The 16078-nt window shown below is 41.2% G+C and overlaps 1 protein-coding gene across 2 annotated transcripts; it reads right to left on the reverse strand.

The window, feature by feature from the left end:
- Nucleotides 1–2631: 2631 nt before the first annotated feature.
- Nucleotides 2632–14324, reverse strand: OSGIN2 (oxidative stress induced growth inhibitor family member 2). 2 transcript variants are annotated; one of them, XM_042869961.1, is made up of 6 exons: nt 14251–14324; nt 11781–11935; nt 8265–8401; nt 6994–7185; nt 6342–6433; nt 2632–4421 (listed from the first exon to the last, which is right to left on the reverse strand). In XM_042869961.1, the coding sequence occupies exons 1-6, from the start codon at nt 14292–14294 to the stop codon at nt 3389–3391; spliced, it is 1653 nt and encodes a 550-aa protein (XP_042725895.1). In that variant the 5' UTR covers nt 14295–14324; the 3' UTR covers nt 2632–3388. The 2 variants fall into 2 exon arrangements, with proteins under 2 accessions (XP_042725895.1, XP_042725896.1); XM_042869962.1 differs by lacking the exon at nt 14251–14324 and adding an exon at nt 13802–13871.
- Nucleotides 14325–16078: the final 1754 nt, after the last annotated feature.

Here is a 16078-nt window from a genome sequence, read left to right on the forward strand (position 1 = left end):
ACCTATGCATCTGGGTCCAACACTCTCTCCATATGTTCAGCAGAAAACCAAGGCTGCTAGCTCCAGGCAGTGCTTCCTCTTGAGATAGAACAGCCCGACGTTACTGTGGATTTCTGCACTTGCCAGGGTAAAATGAAGCCAATCCTGGCAAATTAAGCAGAAGTTCATCCATCAGCCACTGGAAGCCAACAGAAACCATGCCATTTGTTACCACCCAGCTAGGTACCTTCATTCAGAACTGCCTATCATTAAATAATCACATACTAGGACACATCTTAGTCCCAGTTCAACACAGTTGGAAACTAATTAATCTTAGCAATAGTTTTGGAGATGTATTCAGCATTAAAGAACCAAGAACAACTACAAAAGACATTTTCCCACCAGCCTATTAGAAAACACTTAGCATGGTTATTGCACCTTTAGAAGTTCTATAAATCTAAATAAAATTTCTTCAGCTAACAGTTATAATCTTTCTGCATATTAGTAATAAAGCTTCAGTAATAAGCAACCTTTTTTTAATGTACAGTATTTGAAAACTTGCCTTCCTCACTGAAAGAAATGCTGAAGGAAGCAAAGTTTCCCTTTGGGAACTATTACGAAGAAAGGAAATTTAAATACATATATTGAATATGTATATATTTGAGAACTGAGAGACAACATGTTTCCCCCCAAAGGTACCTATTCAGTGCTCCCATCTAATCCACAACAAATGCAGCATGATCCAATTCTTTAGGGAAAGCTGTCCTACGGAAAAGCTATCCTAACTGCATTAACTTCTGCATATCTTTTTCTCACAGCGTATCTAGGAGAGAAACGGAAACCTCACCAAGCAGTCAAAGTCAGAAACCCAAATGTCTGGCTGAAACTTCAGAACTGGCAATTTCTAGAAAAAGAAAACAAACAAACAAGCAAACAAAAACAGGGTGCCTTTTTGGAACACCTTCAGTTAAAGGCTATTATTATTATTTTTCTTTTTATACTGACAGCCTAACAGGAGTTACCACCGAATAAACTCCTCTGCCCAACTAAAGCATCTCATGAATTTTCATCTTAGAAATACTAAGGAAAACAGAAAAGCAGCTAAGGCTCAAGATGTTGTAAATGCTGTTGTGAAATACACCTGTACAAAGAACAGAACAAATATCTCTGACCATATTTCCCTCACTACAAACACAGCCCATTAGCAGATGCAGCAGCTGAGGATGGAGATTCGGCCACTCAAGAGCTTTTATCCTGCTGGCCAAGTTTTTAAGTATATTGTTTCCTGTGTTCTGATGGCATTTTGTTTCACGTAATGAAGGCAAGTACTCTGATGTGCTGCAATATGCTCTGCTTGGCCACTTATACAAAACTGAAGGAATTTAATCACAGTGTAGAAATATTCTCAATATGTTAATTGCAATAAGATTTTGTAAGCAAGTATTAAGCAGTTCTAAAATATCCAGTCCTATTACCTGCAGTCTAAAATCTAGCACTTCAATGCTAATTCTTAGTTAAATTATTGGGTAGCACAGATTTAGGATAGATGTATATATACAGTTCTCACTAATGAAGGCTAATTATAGAATCTCAATTCAATTATCAACAAAATAAACCTAGAATAATTAAAACCAGTCCAAATGTCACTATTAAAAATACCTCCACCACTGAAAACATACAGCTGAATTCAATCGTGTAGGCAATAAAGCAAATACGAAGACTGCCCTCCTTATACTTAAGCAATTATCTCTAAAATTTGTCAGTAGTAGCATCACTTCATAAATAATTTTGGATTTCCATTGAAAAAAAACCTCACTTTAATCCTCACATACTTCAGCCTTTTTGACTTTAACTTCTGTGATCCAAGCCTGATTACCTTCCTCAGGTACATAAAGGCTGACGGTAGGCACAGAACTCAGTAATTCAGTTGGCACAGAAAACATGCATTTGTCACTATAGGTTATAGATATAACTTGGGAAAGCGAGCTGGGATACCAGCAAGCACTGATAGTTTCAGACCAAGTCTAAACCTCGTTTCAGTTTTAAAATGTATTTGCGTGATTGAAATCTTCATATCAGAACTTAAGTACAATACCTTACATGAACATGACATTCTTTAACACAGAAAAGAGCTAATGAAAAACTAAGAGTCTACCCAGGTTATTCTGCGAATTAACCTGTTTTAAGTGTTTGGTAATGAACTGAAGCACTTGATTTGTGAGTTCTGGAATAACAGTGAGCTGCTGCTTACTATAGTCAATAATTCTAGAGCACGTTCTAACAAAAATCCAACAAATGAAATCTAGACCTTATGTTATGGAGGATAAATGTAAAACTTCAGAGGTAGTTACACGTTAAATATTTATATCTTACAGCAAACTGTAAGCCTTCATACAAAGTATGGTCGTTGTTTGTTTTTTTGTTGTTGTTGTTACGCTGGCTGTAAGATATAATCCTTTCCCATGACATTTTAAAAATATGCAGGCTGCAAATAACCAGTATTTGGCCAAATGGGAAATACTACCACCTATCACCCACCTTCATTACTCAAGTGATCCCAGTCTTCCTGAGCTAGGAGGCAAAAAGCTGAAAAGCTTTCTCATGTAGTCTTTTGCACCGGTACACTAAATATTCATTATACTGACACTGTAATAAGAGCACTTACATCAGTACTTTATTGTTTATGTTGGTGAGTTCTCTCAGAACGTACATATCACCACAGGGGAACATCTCACGTCACGTCTTTCTCTACTCACCAAAATCTAGGCATTGCATGAAAAAAACATTAATGGATTGTCAAATCATGCACTGAAGATTAAACACGAATGCCTATTATTTTATTCCAATTACCAAATTGGGTCACTTGGGACTCTCTTGGGTCTCTCTCTGCTTACGGAATATCCTTCGTATAGTAAAGACCATTTTGTAAGTGCTCATTCCAAGTATTACTATGGCAAATAAATAAAATTCCCACTTCAAAAGGCTCCAAATTTGCTCTGGGACCAAGCATCACTTTCTACTAACAGCCTTCTGCTTTTTGAAGTTAATTTCAGGATAGGAATATTTTGTCAAGTTTGACACTGAAAGATGAACCCACACTGGCAGGCATTGCTTTTCCCAGAGGAAGTCTGCTCTTTCAGCTGAGCAAGAGATGACAGGTAGGTCAGTAAGAGTTAGTCTCATTTTCTGTTTCTCTGGAATTAATTCCAGTAGATAGAGATCAGTTGTAACAGCAGATCAAATCTTTGCATTTTGAAAAGGAAGTATTATGGTATCAGCATCCTTTATCAAACAATACAAGCACAGGTTACTTGTATACAGAAATATGACTGCTAACAACTTTTGCTGTCAGTGAGTGCTTTGTTAGACTAAGTCTAGTTCCATATGTGAAAAGTTTCTAATGCCTTATTTATGGTACCCCATCACCTCCTCCATCCTCACTTCCCATCAATTCATGTTTCTTCTTTTGTCTTATTGCCAAGCATCGTGCAATGCCCAGTGCACCTCCTTTCAGAAACCGTACAAAGTTGTCTCCCACCAGGGGACCTAAAGCAAAGAGGTTTGCTTCTTTAGTGCATTCGTACGTATATGGATCTATCTCAATAGGATTCCCTTTGCACGTGATGGGCTGATTTAAGTGATGTCCTATGCTATGTCCTTGATCCTTTAAAAAGAAAAGATTTGGGTGAGAACCTATCAGAACTAAGGCTACAGAAAACTTCAAGATTTTCTTCAGTCCAGAGGCACTCTGAAGAACACACTTCATTTCAGGCTTAAAGGAAAGTACATTGTGTTCAGGGAAACTAGTGTAAGCAGAATGCAGATGAGAGTCCCCAGTATGTGACTGAGTGCACATCATATGATAGACCTTATGGTACTCAGGGTAAAGCTTTTTAGGCAATTGTTTGTAAATCAGACTCGAATCAGTAACTCTTCTACGAAACACATGAATTACTGGGATGTTGTTATTGTAGGCACACAGTACTGCATCAGCTGCAGTAAGTCCAGCACCCACAATTAACACAGGGTCTGCTTTCCCACGTAGCTTTCCTTTGCTTACAGCAGCTCCGAAGTCAGACATGGAATGAAGGACAAAAGGAAAATCTTCACCTTCAATGTGCAGTCGGCCAGGAGAGTCAAAGGTTCCCGTGGCAAGAGCCACGTTCTCAGCAAAGAGGCAGAAGGGCACACGAGAACCATCTGTTGCTCGCTGATAACCTCTGACTTCCCAGTTTCGCTTAATCAGTGGTTTCTGTCCATCTTCCATTTCCAAATGCTTTTCATTCAGCTGACTTCTATCTTCATCATCTCCTCGGTAAAGTCTGGATACTGATGTTATGTAAACATTGTCCCTGAAGTTTTTTTGGAGGCCCATGACTTTAACATAGTGTTTATAGTAACAAGCTATTTCCTCCGGCATTACTCGGTCACTCTTTATATTTCTGAAACAAAATTGAATGTTTCCAGTTAATATAAAGACCTTATCAATATTTTCAACATCCAACTATGATCTACGACACAACAGTCAGATTTAAGAGCACTGAATCTGCCCAGTGTAACTGATATGGAGTTCAGTATATTTAAACTCACTCAATTTGCTTTATTTGCTCTCTTGAATCCTGACATAAGAGACAAGCTATCTCTTTTTAAAAACAATGTAAATATTTAATTATAATAAGTGCTAAGGTGATGAACAAATCAAAAAGAAAACTGCAGTATTACTTAGGTCTATATGGAAGTGTTTTACAACTCACTTTAACATCATGACCACCTACAGTAGAACACCAGCTAAAACAGCACTCAATGACCACTAAAATAAAGCAAATAAATATCATAATTGCTAAGAGCCAAATTTGAAACTGTAGGTTTGGTATATTGTAAAGTGTAATGAAGAAAAGGGCTTAACTCGAACGAATCACTCTCCTGTGAGTACAGATAAGCTCAGTAAGTTTCAAATTAAGTAGCTCTGAAACAGAGAATTAAATCCTACCTGAATGAATGAAGTATCACACTGAACCTTAATACACATTTGAACAGGATTACAATGACCAGATGTCCAAGAAAAAGCATTCTTGCACTGGAATCCTGATACTACCTTATGTTTGACCTATTTACAAAAAATTTAAGCTGTCCGAGAAATTGAATGAATCTGTTTGCTTCTTTAGAAAAAAGCTCCAGGAAAAGCCAAAAGAAACAGTAGCAAATAACAGGTTATCCACTCAACTAAGCTGAGAAGCGTGTTTACATGAGACTGGGTTGCTTATTCTCAATGGTTAAAAAGATAACATACGTGCTTTCAGTTTAGGTTACTACTCTGAAAATCCTAATGAGGTATTTAATGGATAGGATGAATGTCAGTGTGACACCTGGTATAACAACACTATTTCATATGACTGTAAGCATTAATTATCACTGATATTTCTAATTATGCCTGTTTAACTGTAGTGAAACAGTTCAGCATTTCTTTTTATAGTATTGTTGAAAATTATAATATAAACAAATTAGCTCCAGATAATAAGTAGCTTATGGGATTTCAGTTAATGACAGTAATCTTGTCTCCTTATTATCTAAGAAAGCTATTACAGAACAAAGGTACAGTTTCTTCATTTTAAGTGTTGTCCTGAAATGAGTAACACTGCTCTTAAAGACATATGCCCAAGAAATCCTTCTACTTTTTTGCCCTATGTGTCAAAACAACTTCCTTTCATTTTGCTAGAACAAAGTTAGGAAAATTTGTTGTAGAACAGGCTTAAGCAGAGCGCATCTGTTGACACAGATCTTTGGGAACTAATCGCAGCTTCAAAGTAAAAGCCAACAGATTGTACAAGACAGTGTTTTTTCTTTAACTTGCCTTCCAAGGAACTTAGTACAAGAAAGTAACTTTGGGAAACAATGAATTATTCTCTTAAAAGTACAGTTCATAGACTGTAACATTTCAGATGCTACAGCTTTGTCTGTGAAGTAAATACTGAGAGGTACGGACTTCCTGAATTGCAAGTAAGTATCCACAGCAACTTAAGTTACTCAAGTTAACATCCACATTGAAAGAGGAACTTCTGGTATACTTTGGTAGGTTTTGAATGACTGAATCAGCTTACAGTAACAGCACTTATTTGAGAAATGTTCAAACACATCACTGTTAGTACACATATATATTTTGATGCACTGAAAGCCATCGTTCTGGCCAACTGCTGTCAATTTTCTTCCACCAGAGTACATAAATCATTTCCAATGCCATTAGGCAATTTAATAAACAAAAGAAGTTTTCCTGTAAAGAATGAAGCTCAAATATTTTCCAGTTCTTAAAACAGTTACCTGCATTCTTACAACTTATTTCCCAGTACTTTAGGCAGTATCTTTACCTGCGCTTGCTAGCTGCCCACTCCTTGAAAGTGAGTCCAGGCAGTTCCATCCAGTCTCCAAAACTGATTGTTAGCATAGAGCCTTCCATGGCCTAGGGTGGAGGAAAAAAAAAACCAAGATGACCAGATACATTCCTAATAGATACTTTTATGTGAAACAGCAAAGTTCTTCTCACTGTATTCCTTCAGACCGACATAAAAATAGAGCATAATACACCTGATGAAATATTTTTGCCCTACAGTTAGATGTTTTAATGAGCAACTGCGTGATCTAAAAAAGTAGAAAGAGAGGACAAGCGAAGGGGAAAATAAAGGTTACTTAAAAATATTGTTATTTGAAACAAGAAAAAAAGATTAAAGCAAAGGATGCAGCCAAAGTCTTAAAGATTTAAGATTTTGTATAATTGCACCTGAAAACAACATGAGAAAAGTTAGAGAATAACCTTTGTTATAATTTAAAATAATAATAAAAACAAGACAGCAGTTATGGCCACAATCCCCAAAATTAAAGAATAACTTATCCCTCTGCCAATCTTTAACATACTTGACCTTTGATAATGGAAACTGCAATTGCCATCATTGACATTTAAAACAGCCGTTCTAAGAAAAGTCCCAATCCACAAAATTATCATGATATGAAATGCTTACTCACATGCCAAGCCCCACCAGGTGGTCCTTTACCAAGCACTACATGGGGAATATAATTATGCTGTTCCAGCTTCCAGTGCAAAACGGATGGGTAGTCATACCCAAAGTCAGCTTCAGGATGAAGGAGTGTATCAAAGAGCACTGCAACTGGGTTTGAAGAGCGTCCCTCCAGGCCTTCGGACAGGTACTCTAGATCCTGAAGCAAGAAAGTTAAGTTTTATATATTTACCTAACTTTTACTGTTTATCATACTGTTCTGATGTACAGACATTGAATTTGATACGCAGAAAATACAGTCAGTGGAAGTTGCATTTTAAGTATTTTATAGATAAACACAATCAAAACAGTTTAGAAATAACTGCTATGATTTACTCCTGTAACTCTGAATATAGTACATGTGCCTCATTTGAAAATTACATACTACTAATGCAGGGCTAGGTGGTATTTTAACAATTGGGACAAATAGAACAGAGCAACCAGATAACATTTATACTTACTAATACTGCACTGCTTTTAACAGAGAATTGCTAGTGTTTCCAGTCATGTAACTTCAACACATATCTGAAGTACGTTATCAGCATGTGGCATTCAGCCTTAAACCACCACACAGCTGCACCCAAACATTCTGGGACATGAGAGCTGGAAGGTCTGCATCAGCTCCTCACTGACATAGTGGTGCTTTTGACGCTTCTGGCAAGCGATAATATCATTACAAAAGGCAGATTGTAAAACCCCAAAATACCACAAACAAAAAGATCTCTAGAGCCACAAAACAAACCACCTTCACAAACATAGCAGCCTTGGACCACGAGCCTTAGATCATTTAAATCAACAGAAGCATGTTATCACTGCACTGGAAACGTGATTAGCTAAGCAGGCTACTTCTACATATTTTTCTGCAATCTGCTATTTATTTATATTTAAGATAATTAATTTATATTTAAGATAAGCAGTTCTCAGAACGTACCATTTTTCATCTGGAAGAGCCAAGTATATAATCTGCTAATGAGACACTGAAGAAGGTATGCACTGCCCTTCAGTTTGCAGGTAAGAAGAGCATAGGTCAAGTGGTAAAGCTAGTTGGCTGAGGCCACACAGCTACTTGAGCTGTACTGTGGTCTCATTCTTTGCAGGATAAGAACATTAAGCCCTTTTTTCATCTACACACTACTTACGTAAGTTACAAAAGCATTTCAAATAGGCTCACTAAAGACAACTGTTTCGTAATTGTAGTTTGTAGGAAAAGAGCTGGACAAGACTGCAAAACAGGCTTACCTGATCAACAATGGAAAGATGCCGGGCTTCCTCTAATTTTGTGTGGAGAATGGGGTTTGGATGTACAGCTTCAGGAGACAAATACGGCCTGTATCCAGACAGTAGATATGAAAGACAAATTCCTGAAGGTCCATTTCCTATTAAAGAAAGAGGAAACTGCTTTAGAAACTTTAGGTTACTTCTACTAAGTAATTAAACAAGCAGCAATAAAGTTACAGTGAAGTGGCATAATGCATTACCATCCCAATTCAAAGCAGCTTATAATTATCACAGTAAAATAACACCTACCCTAGAACTTCTTCCAGATAAGCCAAGCACAGTTTTTATCAGGTAAGAAAAAATGTGTGACAATTAGCACTATGAAACAAAGTGTACATAAAGGGATTTCATATTTCAGCATGTCAAGTTCACTGTTCTCATGCAAATGATCTGATGGATAAGATCTGCTCTACTTGTCAATCACAGAAATACCCGAATATTTCCATCTTGCATTTTTGCATTCACACTTGTACTAAGTACTGTAAAACACAGAATAGAAACAAGCTGGGGTATATGCTCTTTAGGTCTTATAAAAGAAAAAAGATGAGCAGAAAGCTGAAATGATCCAAGACAATGAAATATCACACACACAGCATAACAAAGTAGATGCTGACACACATAGTACATATGTAGCACTGTACAAAAAACTTGCATCAAACCACATTCAGCATTATGCTTTATTGCAACAATATCAACTCAAGCATCTTTTTGTTTTATGGCTTTCTATAATTTACGCAAATTATTGTAATTAATAGATGAACTTATTTTATAAAAGGTGCAAAATGGATGGGGCCAAGACATTACTGTAAGGAAAATATTAGTTTGATTAGCATTAAATTAAGTACGGGATCACAATAACATACGAGTATAGAGGTAGTGCTAATGTTGTAAAGTCAAATATAAAAATCCAGGGAAAGTTAATATCAGAAAAGTATGTGCTTTTCTACAGACTGTAAACAGGTGACTACGTGCAGTTATTTCAATAGGTTTTCCTCATTAACTGAACGAAAAGTAGTGAGCAGTGTTCTCCCACTGAGACATTACTCAGTATTTTGTCTTTATTTTCATCCAGAGGGGCACACGTGGCATTTACTACACACTATTTAGATCTGATGCTGAAGTTACCAATTTATTCATGGTTCTACGTAGCACTCATCATTAGGATGCTAGATCTTTGTATTATTTTAACTCTTGATCTCAAGAGTTCATCCTTTGCTTCTTATTCCTCATTATCTTCACACACCTATTTGTATCTTGCATTTCCAATCTCACTCCTGCAGTGCATGTCTCCTCTTCCTTACCTTCCCTTAAAAAATCCACTTACTGGATTTTTTGGCCCCGTATTTCCCAACAAGTTTGCTCAGACCTCATCTTTCCTATTCACTCCCAGGTCTAGAACCTGAGTAAATAACCCAGGCTGCAGAGTGCCTCAAGGGCTCTTAATGCAGCTTTTGTGTGAGTACATGGACATCAAAAAAAGTGTTAAAATGCCTGTGCATTGTAAAACCATAAAGCACTGGGAAGAATGAGGGAAAGGGGGCGAGTTCCCACCACAGACATCTTCTAGATGAAGTTCACCTTTCTGTACCTAAATATGAAGTGGATACCCAACTTCAAAGATCCCTGAAAGCCCTGTTATTTGGATGAAAATAGGACCACACTGTGTTTACATGTTAAGATCAAAACCAGTGCACATGATAAAGCTTAGCACAGAACATTCTCTAGATGTTCTCTATCACAAAATTTACCAATTTTACCTCATTCAAATAGAATTTAACAGTTTCTTCCCATTCTCTTGAGCAAAACAAGAACAACACAGCAGTTAATATTATCAGAGTAGTTTTGTACACCCTGAAGTATTAGAGTACACTGCACAGCACAAACCTAAGAATCTGATCTTAAATTGGGCATTATACAGGAGAGAAATGGAATGGTGAAGCTAAAGAGAAGGCAACAGAAGTTGCTACTCCATTATGAAGTCACTAATGAACTATGCCATATTTTTCCTCCCCATTGTTAGAACAGTGCAATGAAAAGACAGCACTAGGAAACTTAAAGATGTTAAACTCCACTTACACAGGAATAGCACACAAGATTAAGCCAGTAGAGATTCTGTTTGTGCATACACATGTATGAGGGAAAAACAGTGGTGTTCCATAACATCACGGATCAACGTAGATATCTTTTAAGGCAGCAAACGAATTAGAGATAACGTGCAGCTGAGGAAGATAAACTTGAGACATTTCTCAGATGTATGTGTGAAATAACTTTCGGGTAACTTTTCCCCCTCCCAAGTAGAAATACTCAAAGCAGCTGTGTTTGGTATCAGCACAGAGGAAGGCACTGTAGACAAAGTAAGTATTGAGCACAGGTATTTGCATAACACATATTTGCAAAGCTAAACAGTGAAAACTGAGTCATTAGCCATATGGTAAACTTAAACGAAGGTTGATGAAATGCCAGGAAGCTGTTGCTCTTCAACTGTGATGCAGAATTTAGCAAGTGATTCACGTCTGTCACATTCATATAAAATACATTCCATGAACACTATTTTAAGCCATTGTGAAGAAAGCTTTGAGAACGTGCACTGTACAAACACTGATCTTTCTGAGTTGTGGAGATTTAACATGAATGTATGTTGAAATATCATTCTTTGGAATTTCTCTGCCTGTTTACATGTACAATTAAAGGTGTTGATTTGTTATAGCCCTAACAGCTTTGGACTTTGGAGGTTTCTGAAAGCCTCTTTTATTTCAGATCTTTTCTTTAACCCTTCATCAACTCACGGCAGTAAGGAGCTAGTGAATAGCTGTTGCTCAAGAGCCTTGGCCCAATACAAACCAATTTATGCCGTGTACCCTGGGAGTCTGTTCCCTCTGCCATCCTGTCATTCGGCAAGATTTTACAATTACAATCCTTTAACTGTTTCATCAAGACTACAACGCACTGTTCTCAACTGGCTGAACTGGCATGGATTGATTTGGTAAAAGATGGGACAATATCCAGATATTAGTGACAGATGCAACGGAGAAACACAATTAATAAACCAGGTTAACATCTAGCCAATACCCATAGCACACACTTTACATTATGCTTTTCACTGTCCTGCATGACTCCGCAAATTTTTAGTGCCACAGCATCAACAACCTCCATGCAAACTGATGAAGACACAGCACCATGTTAATCAAGCCCTTTGAGATCAATGCTTGAATCCAAGCAGTGCTGCTAAGACTCATCTATCTGCTGCCAAGTAATGCAGCTCCATTTGCCAGATCATCATTTCAATTCAAATGTACTCTGGTTGCAAGAACTTCAATATAATTTGATGGCACTGTTGTTAATCATAATAACTCTTTTTGTAATAAGCACCTTCACCGTAAGGATGTTAAGCATTATTCATTTAGCGATAAGTGACTTCACACAGCAAGCCTATAAAGGGAATGGTAGCAGTGGAGAATTTTGAGTCAAAAAACTCACCTATTATTACCACAGGCAGAGTAAGAAGAGAGTCTCCAGGCAGAACAGTTTCTTCTAATAAAGGCATTCTTTTTATCTTCTTCCCAAGGCTGTCACCAAAATACTGGCCAAAGGAATTCAGAAGCTGTCCTTCAGTTTCAGAGCTGTTGTAATTCCTAATTGAGAAGGACAGATGGAAGAAAACTGAAAATATAACAGTTGTACTGGAGTCAAAACAATCTTGTCAAAATAAAGTTGCTTCTAATGCTTTATTTGAAGAGCTACAGAATTAACAAAAAATAGACTAAAATAGATATGTTTCATCCAGTCTACAGAATTTTACTCTCCAGAACAGTTTTCTAACAGTAAATCCAACTCCATTTTCTCCTAGGAAGTCTATAGCAAGATAATAAAAAGGGACAGATGGCTCCACAGAGACACAGATTTCCAATTCAGTTTATACAAAGCCAATGTATAACCAACGAGCATTATTTTGATCCACCACACAGAAAAGCTCACTTTTCATTATCCCCATCAGAAGTGGAGACACCCCCCACCTAGCCCACAAACAACATTGAGACCAACCAAAAACTGAGTGAGAAGCTAAGATGTATCAGCAGCCCCTTACATACTTTCCTACCTGCCGAACAGCACACAAGACTTTACACCAACACATTCTTGACCAGGTAGATGCAAACCTAAAGTCAGCAGTGGTGCGAAAAATTGAGAGACTGCAATTTCTAGTAACCCTAGGTGCATCCTATGGTGGTTTTAACCACATTAAGAAAGTCTTTTACAAAAGGAATCAAACAACAAACTTAATGCAAGTAATTACTGTGCACCAATAGGTTAGCTGCTGCATTACAGACTGCTCCCACCACTTGTCATCTCCTTAATTTGTCAGCTTTCTCTCTGCAACACCAAGCTAGCTTCCTCTCACAGTTCTTCATGCTCTACATATACATCTATGCTAAAGACGTGTTTTAAACTGCTTGCCTCTTAATTATTCATGAGCACCTACTCAAGTTTTCCAGGTCACTGAAGAAGCAAACATTTCATCAGCTTAGCTTAAAAGGCAATAGCAAATTAAAAATCTGCTTTTATTAAATTTTTAAAATGCTCAACTCCTAAATTAAAAACGTCCCAACCTATCAGCCCCCTTGGCCTGAGGGGTCTGCTGGATGCTCCCAAAGCCTGACAGAAAGCTGAAGACTGAGCTGCACAGCAGTGACAGCACTGTCACCCAGCCCCGTGACAGTCACTTCCTGGTTAAAAAGGGGGAAGCCATTCTGAAATTGTATTTACTTCTGGAATTGAGAACTTCACATGTGTGTTTCCTGTATTACAGGAAAAAAAAAGTTGGAAATCAATGACTCCACTGAATTACAGCTGTGCACTGGCTTGTCACAATAATAGGTGTGCATTAAAGCACAAACTGCAAGCTGAAGTGAATAGAGAGGATATTTAACCACCACACTGCTTTTTTAGGCAGGTACAGGTAGGCTCCGCTACCTGCCAGCCTGCACTCCGAGCTCACTACGGCAGCAGTGCTCTGTGCTTAGCAGGTGGACTGGCAGAGAGCAAGGGGGTTCAACACACCCTCCTCGCAGGATGGAAGGCTGAAACCGGCTGAAAACCTCTCTTGCGCAGCACAGAACTGTGCAGATCTGCCTGCACACACAAGCAGCTCCTCAGCTATCACGTGCACGAAGCAGAAGCAGCACCGCATCAGTCGCGCGTCCTTGCTTCTTAGGAACAGCGCAGCAAAGCTCGGGAAGGTCCTGAATTAGGATGGCAGAGGTGGCCGCCCCTGAGCCGCGAGCAACGGCCCAGCAACGAGCACCAGGCTTTGCATCCAGCTCTGCATGGCGGGGACCGGTATCAGCAGCCCGGCCCAGGGCCTGCGCTCAGCCCCCAGCCGGGGATCCGCAGCGACGCGAGGCTGCCAGACCCGGCGCTGGCGTTTCGCTCTTGATTTTCAGTTATTCGCAGTTAGTTACATTTCTAAAGGAAGTGTGGGAAAAGAGCAGGAAAACACATACCATACGTAAACGCTATCTTCCCCGGGAAGAGAACAAACCGTTCGCAACAGCTGCCGTTATTTCCCTCAAGTTACTAACAGAGGAGCCTTTCTTACGGAGCAGTTCCCAAAGCCCCCGCAACGCTGTGCGTAGCAGCAGGCTGACCGCAGCGCGCGGCTGACGGAGATCTCGTCACGCACACACGGATGATACCCGGTGCCAAGCGCACATCCCGCCGGCGGGCCGCTCTTATCTCCCGGCAGGGTCGCGCGGTGCCCGGAGCGGCACCGTGAGCGCCGACGGAGAAGGAACGGCGCACGGCCCCGCGCTGCGGCGGGGCTGCCCGACTCGGCGCTGCCCGGCTCGGCGCTACCCAAGGTGACCGCGCGGCTGGGGCGCCCCTCCATCCCGCCCCTCGCTCCACACGTCTCCCGCGGAGGCCGCGGCCCCGGCGCCACGCCGCCCCTCACCTAACGGGACCGGCCAAGGAGCAGCGGCAGCACCACACGGGCATGGGGGGCTCCGTCGGGCTCGGGGCGCCGGCGGGGCCCGGCGGCGGGGCTGCGGGGGTACGTCGCTCCGCGGCTCCCGCTCCTCCTCCTCCCGCCGTCGCCACACTGGGGCCGCGCCGCGCCTCCTCCCCGCTCGCAGGCGGCCGCGGGTCACACGCGGAAGGAGGAGCCGCCGCCAGCACCGGGAGGGAGGAGCGGGAGGAGAGCGAGGAGGAGGGCGCGCTTCCTCCTGCCCGCCCCGCAGAGGGATGCGCCGCCACGGCCGCCCGCTGAGGGAGCGGGCGGAACCCTTCGCCCAACGGTAGGGAAAGAAGGACGCGTTCAGCGCCCCGCGGGGGACGGGGAGAAACGTCCTCCAGCGAGCCCCCAGAGAAAAACGAGGCCCGCTCCCCACCGCGGCCATACAGCCGCCCGCAGCCCCTCCCCTGCCGCGGACGTCCCCGCCCTCCCGGCAGGCCGCGCCACCTCCTCCGCCGGCGCGGGCACACCTGTGGCCGCCGCGAGGAAGCGCTGGGGTGCGGAGCGCGGTGGGATCCCGATGTCCTGGGCCTGGCGCTTGAACCCGTTAGGCCTTTTGTTATATCGCGGGAACCGCTGTTGTGGTTCCGCGGGAAACTTGAGAGATGTTTCCCGTCTTCGTGCTCAGTTTTTGAGTCAAGAGCCACAGCAGTTGTGTTTAGAGAAGGAAGTGCTTTTCTGTTGCTGAATTGACCCAGTGCTGCCATGCCAGCAGCTGTCACAGTGATCTTACAGCCCCGTGTCCTGTCCTGTATTTCCTTCTGTGGTAAAGTCAGGTTTCACCTGTGCTACTTCAGCCTGGAGGAAAGGCTGAGGGGAGACCTCATTGCAGCCTTAAAGGGAACTTGTAAGCAGGAGGGAGTCCTACTTTTTGCATAAGAAGATAGCGATAGGACCTGGGGAAGTGGCTTTAAACTAAGAGGGGAGACTTAGGTTAGATGTTAAGCAGAAATCATTTATGCAGAAGGCAGTGAAGCACTGGCACAGGTTACCCAAAGAAGCTGCAGATGTCCCATCCTGGAGGCATTTGGGATTAGGTTGGATAGGGCCCTGGGCAGCCTGAGCTGGTGGGTGGCAGCCCTGCAAAGCAGCGGTGGATTGGAACTGGATGGGCTTTAAGGTCCCTTCTAACCCAAGCCATTCTATGATTGTGTGCAAATGTCCATGTGGGTATTAGCAGAACAGAAATCTAATTATATTACAAACTTTGTAGGCACCGTTTGGCTAATGTCCATCTACATCTGAATGCTTCATATATTTAATGGTAGCTAAACTGTATTTTTGTTATTGTAAATGTTTCACAGGTGTGCATGGTTGGGAGAAGTCGTATATTTCTCAGTCCTCTAATCACAGAGTATTTGAGGGCAGTGGGATGTTGGGAGCTCCCCATGCCCATTCCCTGCTCAGAGCAAGGTTACCTGCAGCCCGGGACCACATCCAGCTGATGTCTCAAAAAATTGACAGCACAGGCAAATTTTTGAAGGTCTCCAAGGGCAGAGACTTGACAGCATTTCTGAGCAACCTCCCTGGGTGCTGACCAACCTCACAATGAAACGTGCTTCCTTCTGTGCTAGTTTAATTTCCTGTGTTTTGAGGAGATAGAAAATCTTGATATAAAATCTCTTTTTAGCAAGTACAAAACACATCCAATGAAACGCACTGCTCTTCACATTTACAGCATTAACAGTGCTTGTCATACATCTTTAGACCAGAATTAAGAATGTGAAGCTGCTTTTAGCTTTTTCTTTTTTTTTTTTTTTTTTTTTTT

This window comes from Lagopus leucura, unplaced genomic scaffold, assembly GCF_019238085.1.
Source record: "Lagopus leucura isolate 7727_CA_CO unplaced genomic scaffold, USGS_WTPT01 Super-Scaffold_100002, whole genome shotgun sequence".
Lineage (NCBI taxonomy): Eukaryota > Metazoa > Chordata > Aves > Galliformes > Phasianidae > Lagopus > Lagopus leucura.

What these genes read in the sequence shown, in the direction of transcription:
- OSGIN2 (XM_042869961.1), bottom strand. Translation starts at nt 14,294, where the DNA reads ATGCCCGTGTGGTGCTGCCGCTGCTCCTTGGCCGGTCCCGTTAG. An exon ending in CACCTGGTGGGGCTTGGCAT is followed by an intron (nt 6,434 to 6,993) that starts GTGAGTAAGCAT and finishes CCTCCACCCTAG; the next exon opens with GCCATGGAAGGCTCTATGCT. An exon ending in TGGGCAGCTAGCAAGCGCAG is followed by an intron (nt 4,422 to 6,341) that starts GTAAAGATACTG and finishes ATTTTGTTTCAG; the next exon opens with AAATATAAAGAGTGACCGAG.